The 17,060-nt window shown below is 41.2% G+C and overlaps 1 protein-coding gene across 3 annotated transcripts in view; it reads right to left on the bottom strand.

The window, feature by feature from the left end:
• Positions 1–4,516: 4,516 nt before the first annotated feature.
• The window catches only part of LOC125898908 (pro-neuregulin-2, membrane-bound isoform-like), an 86,520-nt gene continuing 73,976 nt past the window's right edge, over positions 4,517–17,060 (bottom strand). For 2 of the 3 annotated variants that reach the window (XM_049592963.1, XM_049592962.1), the window contains exons 6-11: positions 13,689–13,712; positions 11,917–12,019; positions 10,872–10,995; positions 10,596–10,723; positions 10,137–10,358; positions 4,517–5,772 (exon numbers count right to left, since the gene is read on the bottom strand). In XM_049592963.1, the coding sequence (XP_049448920.1) occupies positions 5,118–5,772; positions 10,137–10,358; positions 10,596–10,723; positions 10,872–10,995; positions 11,917–12,019; positions 13,689–13,712 (1,256 nt within the window). In that variant the 3' untranslated portion in view covers positions 4,517–5,117. The remainder of the gene's footprint in view (positions 5,773–10,136; positions 10,359–10,595; positions 10,724–10,871; positions 10,996–11,916; positions 12,020–13,688; positions 13,713–17,060) is intronic. The other variant, XM_049592964.1, reaches the window with a different exon arrangement.

Genomic DNA, 17,060 nt, shown 5'->3' with positions numbered 1-17,060 from the left:
GAGGGTCAAAGTTCAGAGCATAATGTCATGAGGAAGTAGTATGTCCCAATTGTGTGCATACAGCATGCAACAGTACATGTTTTTTAAGGGCAGCTGCAGTACTAAAAGTAAAATACAAAGTATATGATTCAGAACACACTCATTGCCTCTTTTTATTGTGAAAATGGAAAGTGTGTTTGATATAGCTAAAATATGCAGCAGCCGATAAACTGCTGGTGGTCAGTAGCCTAGATTTACCTTAAATGCTGTACATGAATAAAATAAACATCTAGTGGTTAATGTAAAAATAAAAGGGAACTATACCCACGTTCAAAATGTATACATGCATGTTATTCCTATTGACTAAGACAGTACAAAAATATTAGTAAACATGAACAACTCTCTCCCAAATGTAAAATCTAGAGTGCTACAACTCAAACTTGAGATGTTGTCAAGTATAAAGTCTGGAGCTGCTCCACAGACGGCAAACTGGGAGGATGTTCTAGATCAGCGGTTCCTAACTGGTCCAGCCACAGGATCCAGTTTACTCTTTAGTCGTTAGTTTAAGGTCCACACAGTTCAATATATTCAGCGTCATAGTCGTGTTTGGCCATATCGTCAAGCTCATTTGCTGCATTTGTCAGATAGCTTTCCTTTATAGCAGGAAACAGCACTTCAAAACAATATCTTTGTGTCGGAAATTCACTGTACTTAAAAATAAGGTGTTTTTTATTACACATTTGACGTGTTTGTGCTTGTCCATTCTGAATGGACCCCCACCACTTGGGAATGACTGATCTACATGACACTGAGAGCACCCAGGGGAATGTTCTGAGTATATGGGTATATTTTCTGTTTCAGCACTGAGAACACTACAAAAGACTAAAGCTCATTTGGGTATAAAAAAAGAAAACCTGTGGGTCCATAAAATCAGTCTCCTATTCATTGTCTGTGGAGCAGCTCCAGACTTTTTACCTTATGACTTCAGAAGGTTGAGACTTACTTCTCTGGTTTCTAGCTTTGAGAGAGAGTTGCTCATGTTCACAAATATCAGTTGAACTTTCCTCAGCTGTGGATATAACATTGCAGTTCTTAATTTAGATGGTGTTCCCCTTTAAATACGATGACACTGAGTTTCTACTGTATGCAACTTCAATGTCATAGTCTTATGGCACAAAATTAATAATTATTAATTATCAGGCCTATATTTAGCACAATGTTTTGGGCATACCCAAGGATGGAACAATTCTGGGACAAGATTTTTGAGGTATTTTCGTACAGACCCAGAGCTGCAGTTGGCAATACTTGGTGTGGCCCAAAGCGATCTGTGTCTCTCCCAAGCCCAGACCTGTGCTTTGGCCTTTTCATCATTGCTAGCAAGCCGTCTCATTCTGTGTAACTGGAAGTCTAACCTCTCTGTTTGGACGCTGGGTTGATGATGTCATGGCTCACTTGAAGGTGGAAAAGCTCAGATACACCACTCAAAGATCAGTCAGTGAATTCCATCAGGTCCATTCTGTTGCTGTTAATTCACTTGGCATACCTGATTATTATCATCACTCAATCTTGACAGTATATTTTGTATAATATACAAACAAATCAACCCCACTAAATACACACATGTGTATTAAGTGTATTTAGTGGGGTTGATTTGTTTGTCTGTGCTGGCCAGTCTTGGGGAGCGGGTGTGGGTTTGGATGTTGTGGGTTCAGAGTGTATATGCTCCATGTTTCTTGTTTCCTGGTTGTTCTAAAAAAAAAAAAGCAAAAAAAAAAATAATAATTGCATAAAAATAATATTTGTGTTTGTATCAAATGAGGAACTATACTATACACAGTGCAGAGTCCCACTCATGCCTTGCAAACGTTGAACTCTTCTGCTGTGACTTATGAATCCTGCTGTTGTGACACCATCTAGTGGTAAATCTGTGCTACTGCAGAAGCTAAATGAAAATACACTTGGAGAATCTGTAGCCTACATAATAAAAGCTAAAATGTATCATGAAATATTGACCTGTTCTTAAAGAATTTAATATATTAAGGCTTTTTATTCAGTTGGCCAAATTCGTCTTTATATATATATGCAATAGGGTTTTTTTTATTAAAGTAATGCTGTAGAAACATCAAGATTTAAATTGATTAAAAAATTAAGCACTTCAGTGGAGCTATCCTCTTTTTTAATTTCAAGAAGTGCCCCATACTTTTTTTCTTCTAAAAATGTATCACACTGCTCATCTCTCACACAGGCTGTGTGTTTTTATTTGCTTGTGTTTGTCCTTGCACTTAAGCCACTGTATGAGCTATGACTTTACTGAGCACACTGCCACGTGAAGCAGTTTTTTTTTTAATCTATAACCCTTCAATCACCAGATTAAACATATATCACTATTGGATTTTATGTGTGTACTCTGGAGACACAGCGTGTGTTGTATGCATCACGTCAGACGAGTCAAACCTTAAGTCACGATAAAAGATGAGTCAAAATGCAGAGCAAAGCTTTCTACAGAAATAACTACATCGTAAAATGATATGAATAAAGATTTATTTTCTCATATGAACAGGTGGATTCATTTTTCATTTTATTTTACAATCTATGACAATCTCGCATTTTTTTCTTTTTTTTTTCTAGCATATTTCAGGAATGACATGAGGGAAAGGTTCTTTTTTATTGCTGAATGTTAAATGAAATACACTTTCACTGACTGGAAAAGAATTGTCTGCTGCTTTTTTACCATGCACCCATCTAACCGTGACCACAAGGACATGCAGAGGAGAGGTGTTCAAACATTTCAAGCGAGGGTGGGGTCAGGTGAGGGGGTTCGGGGTCGGGGGTTAGGGTGGGGTGGGGTCATAAAATTAAACAGAAGAGACTGGCAGGTCGTGCCTGGTAGCATCTCATTTTGGTGAGAGGACTGGCAAAGTGAAGGGAGTATCACATTTAAACTAGAGGAGCACTGTCTTCTTTTGCATTTTTTAGACATACAAAATTAGACCCAGAGGTGAGAAACTCAATGAAATATCTGCAAGTGAGGTGTGACCAAAGACCTTTCTCTATAACAATACCACTGTGCATTTACCATATAGCAGTTAGATTGCAGATCAATCTTTTTAAGACCATTTCATAATTCAGCATACATTTGTTTTTTTTAAAACGAGGAGTAGAAACACACCAACAGTGATGAAGCATCAACTGTTCCCTCTCACTGAGTCAATTTGGGTTTGACATTTCATGAAATACCTTTGAAATATTTACTTTTCCTTCAGTGGAGGACGGGGGGGCTTAAATGATTTTGTTTATTTCAAAATTATCATCATTCACGGAGTAAATTTGAAATGACTAGATCTGTCAACGAGACAAAGCAGTACACAGTACTATCGGAGGAGACACTATTTGGATGCTATTCGACGTTACTTGGAAATGTGCATGTAAAGTGGAGCGGTCTAAAGCAAGTGATAAAACAATTCATGGACACAGTCGTTCGATGGACATGAGTATGTGAACAAGAAAGGCCGACAACTTTATAGATGGCTGCATAATGGCTTTAAAAACTAACTCATGTAAATATGCATTTATATCATGTTATTTCATTCTACACTATAGGCATCACATCGTTTTTTTTCCCCACACACAACACACTACAGTCACCTCTTAGAAAATGATGTAATCAAACAGCAAAATAGAAAGTTTGCATATTTTTGCATTGTATGATCCTCCAACGTTTCACAGCTATTTCATTTCTATTGTCGAGTGTGTTCTGCACTGTTCTCTGCCGAGCTGCTTCCACTTTCCTTCTCTCTGTATGGGAGTGTTCAGGGAACTGGTAGGCTGTATGTTAACATTTAGGCCTTCATTATCTGAGAACTTTAGTCTTAGGTAGACCTTAAGTTGAGGAAGAGGGTGAGCAGGGTTTAAGGTGGAGGGGGTAGGGAGTTGGGGGGAGGCATGTGGAAATCCTGAGACACTGTGTGGCCTTTTAACACGAGCCACAAAAACAGAATGGACACAGAAGGATGATGAGGCATGGGATTAGGGGCTGAGCTGAGTGAAAACAGATGCAATCTTTTTGTTTTGCCATCACCTCTGATGGCAGGGGTCACCCTGTGCCAAGCGGCTCAGTGTTTTGTTGGCCTCATAACAGACTAACATGAGGAAAACCTGCTGGGGAAATAAAAGGGGACTTAACTGGGGTAGGCTGGGGAAAGGGGCAGAATAGCTGTAAACACATCAAGCAATGACCTGCATAACACACAGCAGCCTTACCTGTCCACCTACACTGGGGGGGGGGGGGGGGGGTCACTGTTCTGATAAAGCACTATTCTGTGAACCTCTGACACACTCTCTTCTGTCAGCTCTGCTGTGACACCAGAAGACCCACATGTTTGATGTCACCACAACAAACAATGAAATTCATCTAACAATCACAAATACATGCAAGCAAACTGACATGCGCGCGCACACACACACACACACACACACACACACTCACACACGGTCAGTTACACACACACACATACACAACCACACAGTCTCTCACTCTCTCTTTCTCTCTTTCTCTCTCTCTGTAGACATTAGTCAGAGGGCAAAAAGGATCTATATTTCTGTATCTGTATTTATCAGAAGTTCTATTAGATCCCAAATCATAAACCCTACAGGCGAATCATATTAATGTAAACATACACTTTATGTTGAAGTGGTTTATATTGCGTGACATGGAAGGGGTTATGTTCCAGTGGGGTTAGACTCCTCAAAAAATGCAACTTGGAAAGAAAGTAAAACAAAACCAGAGAAGAAAAAAAAAACATAATCGTGTATAAAAAATGAGGCGTCCATATAAGAAAGGCTACAAAAACCTCCACTGGCCCTCTGGCATCGGCATACAGCAAAAGGCACCACAATATTACTCTATTTTTTACGTTGTGAAAAAACTGGCACATCTTTTTATGCTGTAAATCAAAATGTACATATAAATAGAGTTTTCCCTATAAAAAAGTCTTTGCTGTTAACTAGTAGACAACTTTTGCTAAAATGAAAATAAATATTTCATTTGTTTAGAATATCTGTCAGTTATATAAAATAAAAATATTTCTTATAGATGCAGGTCTATACTATATTGATTTTTGTTGGTTCATTTTCACTCTTTAATGGGGTGTATTGTCCGGTTTGGAGCGTGAGTGTGTCAGTCTTGTATGCATGTTCCCATGCCCACTGTGCCGCCCCGATGAGTGAGAAGTCCGACTGTCCACCGGCCTGTAGATGGTGGAGGGCTCGGCATTCATGTTCTGCATACTGAGGAAGGGCGTGCTCTCACCGTCCTCCTCTGACTCACTATCTGTTAGGCAGCTTCGAGACCCATAGTCTCGAGATGCCTCGTATCCACGCGGGGCCACGTGGCCATTCAGTCTGGATCTCCGCCAGCGCCGGCTACCAGTTCCACTGGACCCACTTCTCTTTGGTTGCTCCCGAGAGGAGAGATACTCCTGGGTGGTCTCATAGTCTTCTTCCTCAGCCAGCCGGTAGGGGCTGGAGGGCAGGCTGCCCCTGCTGTCATTTAGATAGGTACGACGCTGCTGCCGGTAGGGCTCCTGGCACTGGGCATCGTGTAGGGGCACCTGGTAACGGCGCAGCAGAGGCTGGTCATCCTCCAGAGGGTACGGGTTGTGGACAGCAGGAGGGAGAGACATGGCGTGGCTGGCATTGGGGGATGTGATCTGGAAGGTAGGCACCTGCGAGGGCAATGAGTAATGGAAATCCACTGGCGAGAGGCGGGCTGGTGTCGTCAGGGCTGACACATATCTGTAGCAAATACAGAATGAAGTAAATAGTTAAGTAGAGAAGAGTAAAGAACAGAGGTAAGAAAGAGGAGGCGTGTACAGAACTCAGTCATTTTGTTAACTAAATGAACATTGCACCACAGTTGGAGAAATTCTCCTTGAGGGCTTTCTACCAGAAAGTGATCTCTTGTTTAAGGTTAGGAAAAAAGTACTGGTTTGAGCTAAAATGAATACATTTCTGTCAGAAAAGGCTTTCTTGGAAAAGGCCTACAAGGGCAAACTGTCAATGGGCACTAAAATATTCAATGGATAAAAAATATTTTTCCATACATAGATTTAACCTAGATTTTCCTTTGAACTGAACTGCTGTAAGGTGGGTAAGCATACTCACTTCTACTTTTTATGGCAAAACATGCCCATGTGGTGTCCCACAAGGATCTATTTTAGATCCACTTCTTTTATTAATTAAAAGTACAATTATTATCATTATCCCCATTAATATTGGTAAACCTTTTGTATTCAAACTTATGTTCACCTTTCAGACATGAACTGGGGTTGAAACAGACATGTTTTCACGGCTCTGCATAACAAAAGGGTTTACAGTTTTCCTCAGCATTTGCAGCAGTTCTTCGACGATCACCTGCCTATATCTGAGCTCCTCAGACAGTTTAAACCAAAGCCCAGCCTGAGGTCCTCAGGCAGGAGCAGCTGTTTTGGCTGCCCTTTAGACTCTACTGAAAACTGACAGTGAGTAAACCGTCATCCTCTGCACCCCCGGGCTCTGGACCAACCTGCCCAACAAGATCGCCCAGCCAACCCAGTGTCCTACTTTAGAACAGTCAAAAACAAGCCTTTCATGTCTAGCTGTTACTTGGAACTAAGATTCAAACTTTGCTGGTCTTGTTTTCATATCAAGCATGCTTTGAAGCAGCACTTAAGCCACTCTATCTTTTTTCTAAGCACATGTTAGTGTGTAGGCTTATTGGTATGCAGATCATACTATTGCTAATCCTCTCCAATACCCTAACCAACTCCATATCTCTGCACAAAGAGCTGTCAGCTATTGAATAGTGTCCTGATGCAACCTCCTGAATCCTCACCCCCATATTACACTCAGATGAACTCTTGTTACTGTTGTTGTCATTTCAGGGAAGCTTTGTTCAAACATGTGCCATGGTCGTGTGGGCACCATGGCTGGATGCTTATGTCAGTGTAGAGGTTCTTAAAGATGCAGAACCACTTATGACTCTTAAAACTTGGCTGACTCTCTAAGTAGAAACTCAATATTAAAGGAGCTGTATACAACATTCAGAGCATATCTGTGATTCAGAGTTTGATTCAGGTTGTGTGCGAACGGCTCTCAATGTGGAGGCGGCCGGCAGCTAACAGAGCTAACAGCATGAACAGCGCTAACGACTGCAACAGCGCAGACAGAGCTAATCGTGTTGCCCGGGGAGAACTGAAGTTTGGGCACTACGCTTCTGCGACGATACCATGAGGCAGGATGGTGTTACCAGCAGTAACAGCTGTACGAGCACAGTGTAGAGTGGCGGCCACTGGCTAGTCAATGCGATACACACAAAGGGATTTGCATGCACTAACATAAACGAACCCCTGTGTGTGCAACACACACAGAGGGAGTGTGACTTGATTGTCTGCCCAGGACGCCATTACTCCACTACATCTTTACATAGCAAACTGCTATATTAATGCTCTGAACGTCGCATAAAGCCCCTTTAACCTTTAAAGACAGGTACATTTTTGAGTGTGTTTTCTTGACTGACAGTCTGTGCTTCATACTCGGTTGTCATGGTTGTCGCTTTCTCATCCTCCTCCACTTCAGCTAAAACCCTATTTCCCAAATTTTGTATTGTCTGGATTGTCAAAACATCAGAAACTTATTGGTGTTGTTAGTAACATGTTTTCCTGCAGTCATAATCATAACCAAACTAAACATTATGTCAGTACATTTGAAAAGCAACTCATAATTCACATTTCACCGACTGTGGATCAGAGTGATTGTACGGTATGCACAATGCCTTTAGGGAACTACAACATGCTGTGTGAGACACAAGCCTGAGATATTCCCACAACAGTGCTGATTCAGCTGATGCAGGAGCTGTCGCCATGATGGAAGAGGCGCTTGTTACCTGGAATGACTCTGAGGGGATGTTGGTTATGCAATCTGGCTCTGCATAACAACTCATTGGCCAAGGCCCTATTCGTGTATACAGACTTGTTGTATGCTGACATTGTTGATACCTTACAGCTCAAGCATATAAGCAAGACACATCGCGTCTGTTTAGGTTTTGACAGGCTATAGGTACTGGCCATTTGATTTAAATACTGTTTTTCAGAGAACAATTGCCAGCACTGCACAGTTCAATTTCTTTTTCAGGTTCTTTTGATTGATATCATATTTGTGTTTTGCTGCAGCAGGCAGCTGGTGCTGGACACTCTGTCAGTCATGTCAGTTCTAGAAATGTTATAATACTTAACAGAAACATGCAGCTATGAACACAATGGGAACCTCCTTGCTCCTTTACATTTTTAGTTTGGCTCAGTTGTTTTAGCACGACTGAGGCTGGACATGTGCAGAATTGCACATTCAGCACCTCAGGTATGCATTTTGCAGCAATAACAGGCATTAGTTAATGCGCTAGGTGTGAAAGGTCTACATCTGGTTGTAAGTATGTCTTTGGTTGGCCTGAATGTTATGTACTAATAGAAAGTATATGTAATGGTATGGTGCAGTCAAACGGCAGGAAGGCAGGCACCATTTGGCTCATCAAGTTGCACCTTCGCTGCAGATGATCTGGGATCCAGTAGATGCTTCTAAACTGCACAACATGAATTTGACCTAGATATCTTTTCAGTTCCGTTTTTTGTTTGTGAGACGGAAAGGCATCTTCATACTTGTGACCTGGCTTTGCACTTGCTTAATCAGTTGTTTGCAATGACAAACTTGTGCAAGGGTTTGATTACTTCAAATGTCCCACTCGTCTGAGAATGTGACCACCTTTTGATTTGTTAAGAATTAATCTCAGTTAAGGATGTCAGCTTTGTGGCCACCTTGGATCAGATTTTGTGAATGTCATACTGTCCTGTCCACAGAAACTCGTGTGGCTTCACTCTAAGGTGACTCATCTGAAGTGGACTGAGCATAATCAAAATTCCATAATGTTAGACATTAGGGTTAATAATAGTCATTCTGAAGGTTTTAACAAAGGTGAATGAGGCTCTGTGTGTCAGCTATACAAAAGAAGATGTACAGCGACCTTTAGCATGTTTTTTCAAACCTTAAACACAGGGTCTTTAATTACAGGGTCAACAAAGACAGACTTCCTCTTCATAAGTGGGCCATCATTCCCGTCCCTAACAAAATATCTGTACTTTTAGCAGAAAAAACCCTAACCAACTGTTTTGCTTAAGCGTACACTCCATAATTTTAGTAAAGGGCCCAATTGTGTTCCCATAACCCCAGATTTCCTCCCAGCTCAATGATAACGCAGACTTGTTGAGTGATGGATGCTTAGCAGTGCAATGTGTTGGAATTCAAAAGATCAGCAGTGAGCAGGAGGAGCATTTTGGGATTTGGAGGATCACTGTTGGGCCCTATAACAAAATCCGGAGGTGTACCTTAGGCATTTAAAAAAGCAAGTTCAAGTTCAGGCCATGGGTGACATTAAGAACTACTAAAAAAGAGAGCATGTGGAAGACCTGAAAGCGCGTTATTTGGAGTGAATCAACTGCATTTGAGCTGTCATGTTGGGGTTGATGTTAAAGGAGCACACTAGCTTTTTGGGAAATATGCATCTTTGCCATCTTTCCCAGAGTCACATGGGACAATTGATATCTCTGTGCCTTCAGTACAGAAATAGGTGCAGGATAAATATAGTCAGCTTTGGAGTTGTTGAAAGGCATATTTCCTCACTTCTGACAGACTAACTGCTTCTTCTTGCTTCTACTCTTTGTGCTATGCTAGGCTAAACTCATCATGGACCTTTCTCTGTGACACAAAGATGGAACTGATATCCCTATGTCTCTCTAGGAAAGATGGAAATAAGTGTATTTCCTAAAATGTCACAGTGTTCTTTGAGGACATTAAAGGGAATGCTTTGGCCGATCAGAATTAAATACTGGCCAGGGAGTGATGTTACAGTAGCTGTATGCACAGAGGTCCCATTGAAATAAGCACTGTTTTTTACTCTTGCCTACCTTAGCGTATTTCATCATCATGCCTGCTGTATGCCAGTTTCCACTGAGTCTCTCAGAGTGCCCTGACTGGCCTCTCGAGGCTGAGAGAGAACCAGCAGAGAGAGGAAACTTCTCAAAATGTTCACGACAAACCCAGTGCCACATCAGCCACACGGGCCTGTTTCCCACCTGTCGCTGTGCGGAGAGTCTCCCAGCGAGTCGAAGGAGTCTCCGTACTGCAAGCCCGGCCGATGGGGGTCAGAGTAACCACAGTGTGCAGCGCGCCGGGCCCGTGCCTCCATGCACGCAGGACTGCTGCATTTACTGGTCCCCACGGATGATGACATCATTCCCGGCGAGTCAGAGAGGATGCTGTCAGAATGTTCCAGGCTCCATGTCCGTTCCTCATGTCTGACAAATAAAAAAAGGTGTTAACACGCACACAGCCCAGCGTGTAATATGACTCTCTTTTTTTCCCCCAAAGAAGTATGCCTTTTAAAAAAGAAGCACCTGTTCAGAGGAAGGGCATTTAGCCAAATTCGAATAAATCAACCTCTTAGTGTGAGATTCTGTACTTATATAAGAGGATAGTGCTGAATGTGAGAAAGGCATGAGGGCCAACACACATACCATATGGTGCATGCTCACCTGTGAGTTGATGAATGGGCTCGTGTGGAAGAGTTGTGAGATCTGGAAGAGGCATGGCTGGCAGGGAACGATCCCTCTGTTGCAGGCCGTATGACTCGTTCAGTTGCAGGGACGTTCTTTGATATGTACTGTGTCGGGGAGAAATGGATTTGGCAGATGGGAAGAATGTGGACAAAAAAAAGACAAGCTTTGATTATGTAACTAATCATAAAACCATTTGGCGTACATCTGTGTGCGTGTACTTTAATAATGTTAGGAATTCTTTCAGAAACTCACATCTACCATAGGGATTTCCTCTGGGCCTGGTCCTGGGTGATTGGGTCCGTTAGCAAGGTTACGATTGGGATGTTCTGGACACATGTTTTGTCGCAGATGATTGTGCATCTTCTTTCTTTGTTTCCTGTAGAGTAAATCTTGGTCATTCTCGCATTCTTTTTTTATTGTTGAGATACCTTAAAGGGACAGTTCACCCCAAAATCAAAAATACATATTTTTCCCTTTACCTGTAGTGCTGTTTATCAAACCAGATTGGTGAGTTGCTGGGAGTTGGAGACACTGGCCTCAGAGATGTCTGCCAAAAATTATATTTAGAAATGTCTTCGCAGAAATCATGACCCAGATACTCAAGACAAACAACAGACCTTGTTGTTGGCAGTTTCACGTAGGAACTATTTTCCTTCTACCGAACTACCTGCCAACTGTATCAAAGCGCAGAAGGAAGCTTGCATCTACTGCTAGCTCACCTAGCACCACTGAGCTAGCTGACGTTACAGCTCAGCCTATGAGGACGTCATTAATATTTACATCTTGCATATGGGTGGCAGGTGTAGTTCAGTAGAAAGAACATAGCTCCCATATGAAACTCAAGTAAGCAGGTCATGATTTATGGAAAGAGACATTGCTGTTGAGTTCTTCAAATGTATTTTTTGGCGCTTTGAGCACCACAAGCCGAGTGCCATCAAGTTCCAATACGATCAAGAGAAGGCAGACATCTCAAACACTCACCAACAATCTGGACTGATGAATACCACTACAGGTAAGAGGGAAAATATGTAATGTTTTAAGTAATAACTTAACATTTTTCTTGTCTTACTTGCTCAATTAACTACTTTACCAGTCAACAAGACAAAAAAAAACTACATTTTAAGACAGTAAACATAGTAAGTATGTCTATTATTCCCACATGCTACCAATTACAGGCACTGCAAACAGTCATCAGTCATCAATCTGAGTCTATCTTTTTTTTTAATAAAATGTAGCTGATGATAGAAATCTGAAAGGAAAGACGACATGAGCTGATCCATTTATCAGCAGGACTTACTTGGTTTTACAGTAGGCAACCACACACACGATGCCCACCACCAACAGAGCCACACAAATACCCGTGATTGTCAGGACTCTTTTCTGGTAGAGTTCCTCTGCCTCTGTCAACATCACACCCACAAATACACAGACGCACCCACACACACCACATGCACACAGTGAGAGAAATAACAGGGGAAAAAATTAGTGTCTTGAAGGTGCAGGTTCCCACTTTTTTTTTTTCCACTGTAGATCTGCATTTCTTTCTCTTTTTGGACTAAATCCTGAGCAGTATGAAGCTTCATCTTCCTCTGACAACTCACTTCACAGTCAAACCTTTCCTCGCACATAATCACAAATACAACAGATGCTGTTGCTGCCTGTGCTGCGGTAAGGCAGCGTGGGTGGGGGCAGGGACTCAGATTGATCTATTAAGCAACTGTATTCTCTAAAAACTTGAAGTGATTTCAAATTATATATGATACTATAATGGTTCAGGCCTTTCATGGGTGACTAGCGGAACCTGCAAATTGTGCAGTATAGCACAAGTGCACATGTGATTCGGAAATGTGCAATGTTTGACATGCACTTATAGAAGTCTCCATCTGCTCAGGCGTTCAGTCAGCACAATGATGAGATCTTATTTTACAGTAATTTAAGAAACAAGTGAATTTTGAAATGAAATATCATTAAAAATGAAACTGGAGAAATCTCGACTGATGCTTTTTGCTTTTCCAGAGAAGAGCTTGTGCGAGGTTGAGGTAGACTTTTTGTGTCTCTGGAGAAAATGATGGAGCAAAGAGGCAGCGTGGTCGCTGATAAATAATGTAATAAAAATGAATTGAATTTGTCCATCTCCCTCCATCTGAAGCAGCCCAGTTTTACAACAGGATACCAATTTGTGTCAAGTTTCTGACACGGTAAATAAATCATACTCATGATAATGGTGCTGGTGTAACAACACAATGTCCTCATGGTCCAGTACTTAAATGTACTTGTGTAATTACATGACCTGTGAAAAGACCCCTTTAGCATCCACTATACACTCTCAACCACTGAAGCGCTTCTCTGGAAAAGGTAGCAGAAAACAAGAGCTAACAATGAAGGAGGATGGAAATAGCGGCAGGTTGAAGAAAACACATGACTGTAGGTTCTAAATATAGCATTGCATGCTCACATCACAGCATCTACTCCTTGAAGGATAATTCAAACCAGTAACACGGGTATTATATTTCATACGTCAAAGTTACATTTCAGCTATGCTAACGACGGGGTGATGCAAGAAACATGGACAAGATCACACATAAATTAAAGGGAAGAGATGGCATGTCAAAGGGAACAGACAGACAGTGGAGGCTTGGGACCAAAAGGATTGGACAGACAGAGTTGAAGATTGAGGAAAGGCATCTGGGAGCCACAAACATGATACATCATGCTTGTTACAGATGAAATGAAGAACCAAAAATCAGTCCAAAAAGGAAAAAAATGCTACTGTGAGTCAGACGGAAACTCAGTTAATAGATCTACTTTTTCCGTTACACATGTATGAGGGGTGCAAGTGATGACATCCATGTTAATAATGATTGATGGAGGATCAGTTGCATCGGCTGAGGGTTTGTCATGATCATGAGTTATGGTACAATCGGTTGAGATTGTTAAATTGATTGATTGGTTAAACGATATGATTAACAGTCCACACCACAGACGGAACGGGAGCAAGTCAGAACTGAGGACATCTACAGTATTTAGTAGCTATGCTAGGACTGAGAGTCAAAATGGATTGTTCCATACCCATAAATTCAATCCCAAGATGCTCTGCCATTGCAGAGGGTTGGACAGTTGGAAGAAAAAAAAAGAAAAAAAAGAAACAAAAGACCAGGTTAGGAGAGTGGCACCTTCTAATATATGGTGGAGCAAACAAAACATCGGCATTACAGATACTGAGACAACAAACACTGGTCAGTAACTGTCAGCATGACGCGGGCAAAGACGAGGACACACTTACAACATGCAACACACACTTCAGACCACACTACATACAACTACATGACTACACATTTTAATTTCAGTTCTTTTTTTATGATTTTTATGTCTAAAATATTCTAATGAAGCTCCATCATTCCTTATTGTTCCACCCCTCTATGTACTGTATGTCTCAACACAGTCTGATGTTGTTGCTTTCACATCATTTCTACATTTAACAAGTGACTTTTGACAGAGGCTCCTGGCAGTGGAAATGTAACTAGGTACATTTACTCAAGTACTGTACTCATGTATGATTTCAAAGTGCTTGTACTGTACCTGGATATTCTTATTTTATGCTCCTTTATACTTCTACTCTAATTTTGGAGGCAAATATTGTACTTTTTACTCTGCTTCATTTATTTGATAACTTTAGTTGTTCTGTTAATGTTTCTTAGCGTTATCGCCGGCGAAACTGACAATGTCTGCTTAGGTATTCGCCTCGCTTTATTTGCGTATTTTCGTCACTGTGTCCGCGATATTTGTTACTTTCTCTTGGATTTGTGCTGATGGCATCTGGTCGCTACTATGCCAATGAAAATCCTGAACACAGTAAAATCATAAGAAAATAAGAAAATACAGGCAGAGGGCAGAGTCTCTGCACATAATTCCACCACCACCGAAAACTTCCAGTGGGTCATAAGTGACAATTGAGAGGGATTACTTCTGCATGAGTCTCTACCTTGTTTTTCAAAATATAAATCAACTAATTAAGTGTGATATATTATGTAGTTTAAATCAGTGGTTCCCACTGGTGGGTCGCAAGTCCATTCTAAATGGACCGCAAGTGACTTGCTAAAGTGTCATATTTGTAAAAAACACACTTTATTTTTAAGTGCGGTGAATTTCCGACACAGAGCTTTTATTTTGAAGTGCCATTTGTGCCATTTCCTGCTGTAGATTGAGTGACTAATGGACAGCTACTTGACATAGACAGAAAACTAGCTTGACGATAAGGGCAAATCCAAGTGTGACACCTAATGTATTAAACTGTGTGGCCCTTGAACTAATGACTAAGAAGAAATCTGGACCCTGGGGCTGAACCAGTTAGGAACCACTGGTTTAAACTACCCAGCAGTACATACAGTGATTACAATTAGCTCCACCTTTACCAGTTGTGACATTAACCTGATGAATACATTCATAAATCCATAATCAGGAATCCAGTAATATTTTAAAAGATTCTAAAACAGGCCATTCTGCATCATGAGTACTTTTACTTTTGGTACTTTAAGTACTTTTTAATGCTCATACTTTTATACTTCAATTTAAGTATTTTTACACTGCAGTTTTGCTACTTTTACTTATGTAAAAGTTCTGAGCACTTCTTTCACCACTGGTTTCAGTCTTGCCGAGAGTGCTTTTTCGTTACATAACCACACAAAATCTCCTAATGGGAATATATTAGGCGCTTAGCCACTCTCATAGTATGCATCATCCACTGAGATTACCTGTGCTTTCAGTTTTCTGCTTTCTCGGAACGCTACATTGTCAGTTCCCGAACACACCCATCACATGAACAGGCAAGTTAAAAGGAGTGTATCTGTACAGCATCGGAATAATCATGCTGAATAAGAGAAATCACAGTTCGACCTTATAATATATGGCAGAGCGAGGCCATAGGGAGGCTGCACCAACCAGCTGAGTTCATATCTCTGGCAGCTCACTTGCTTTACTTGGGTTGAAGCGAGTCCCAGCTGTTCTTATGACAACATGCTCTTGTTAAGCCAAGTTCTTATGGCTGAGGAGCAGAAGCCATCCTCCTTCTCTTTGGTATCTCCTGGGGATGGGAGGCGCCCCTCCAGGAGGCGGGGTCTTTAAGTGCGGAATGGATGTGTGTATATGCACATGTGCCTGCTCTCTGAGAGAAAATGTGATGTATTCTCCTTAATTGATTGGAGAAAATGTGAAATATGTGAAAGGGCCATTAGTGATTGCTGTGTAGTTTCCCAAAAAACAAAGCTCACTTTAAAAGGCTACATCGAGTGCATCTGTCATGTCTGAATGTGGCTTTCATAAAAGTGATTTCTACTGTAGATGTGCATCTTGGAGCCAATGAGATGATGTTACATCATACTCTTGGACTGAGTAGAGGCTTAATCTTTTCTTTTTGAAATAACAGCCTTTAATTAAGTTTAGAGGTGAGGCCTATAAAACACAGAATTACAAAGTACACGCAAGTTTTTGATAGATGATGCTTTCATCATGGACAGGGAGCACTGAATGTTTTTTTCAGGTTATTGATTTGAACGGATTTGCACGTAAACTGAGTAATCAAAGCCTGCTCTGTGTTCATGTGTCTGGATGAGAACAGAAACTAAACGCTGTCCTTGATGCAGTTGCACAGCTGCACTGAAGTTAGACAGGATGCAGAAAACAGTGTAGGAAAAAGAGCTCCCACACACACGGTCTACTCTGCCAAAAAAACAAGTAATTTCAGCGCAGTGCACTACGACTTAATGCGAGATGAAATTACTTGTAGTTAAGAAGGGGGTTTTTTGCATTGTACTCTGAGCCAAACATACAACAAACAGTGTGTGTGTGTAAGCTTCGCAAGTCACACTACAGGGATGAGACTCTGTAGGCAACATCAGGCAACTCCAGAAAGCAGATGAAGTTAGTTATTTAACTGTAAAGTTACATTGAATTGAAAACACATGGGCTTGCAAAGACATGACGCTGACAAATATGCAGCAAAATACCAGGAGATTCTTTGCTATTATCTAACATGAATTACAGGCTTTGTATTTAATTCTATATTATTATCATACACTATCTTTAACCTGGGCTGTGTGCAGCTTGTTTGCAATCACGTCAGTATTATGATGCGCGAAATTCAGATGGAGGGCAGGAAGTGATAAATCGATGTACTGCGTAAATTGCAACTAGTGGGCGGTGACCACATGAAAGGGTTGGATGAACCTGCCAGCAGCAGGTACCATCAGAAAATTAAAACTCACACTAGATGCGATTCATACAAAATAAAGTAAAAGGGATTTTTCCGATACCTAGATCATTTTTGCCTAGTAAGGACACAACCTTTGTTACAAATATCCTTGCCCTCCAGTCCTCCTAACATTAGGCTTCTAATGCTACATGGTGAGCTGATGAAAGCGTACAAGAGTCTAGTGGACTATAACT

Source organism: Epinephelus fuscoguttatus, linkage group LG12 (assembly GCF_011397635.1).
Source record: "Epinephelus fuscoguttatus linkage group LG12, E.fuscoguttatus.final_Chr_v1".
Classification (NCBI taxonomy): domain Eukaryota; kingdom Metazoa; phylum Chordata; class Actinopteri; order Perciformes; family Serranidae; genus Epinephelus; species Epinephelus fuscoguttatus.
This window is presented reverse-complemented; position numbering and strand designations above follow the sequence as displayed.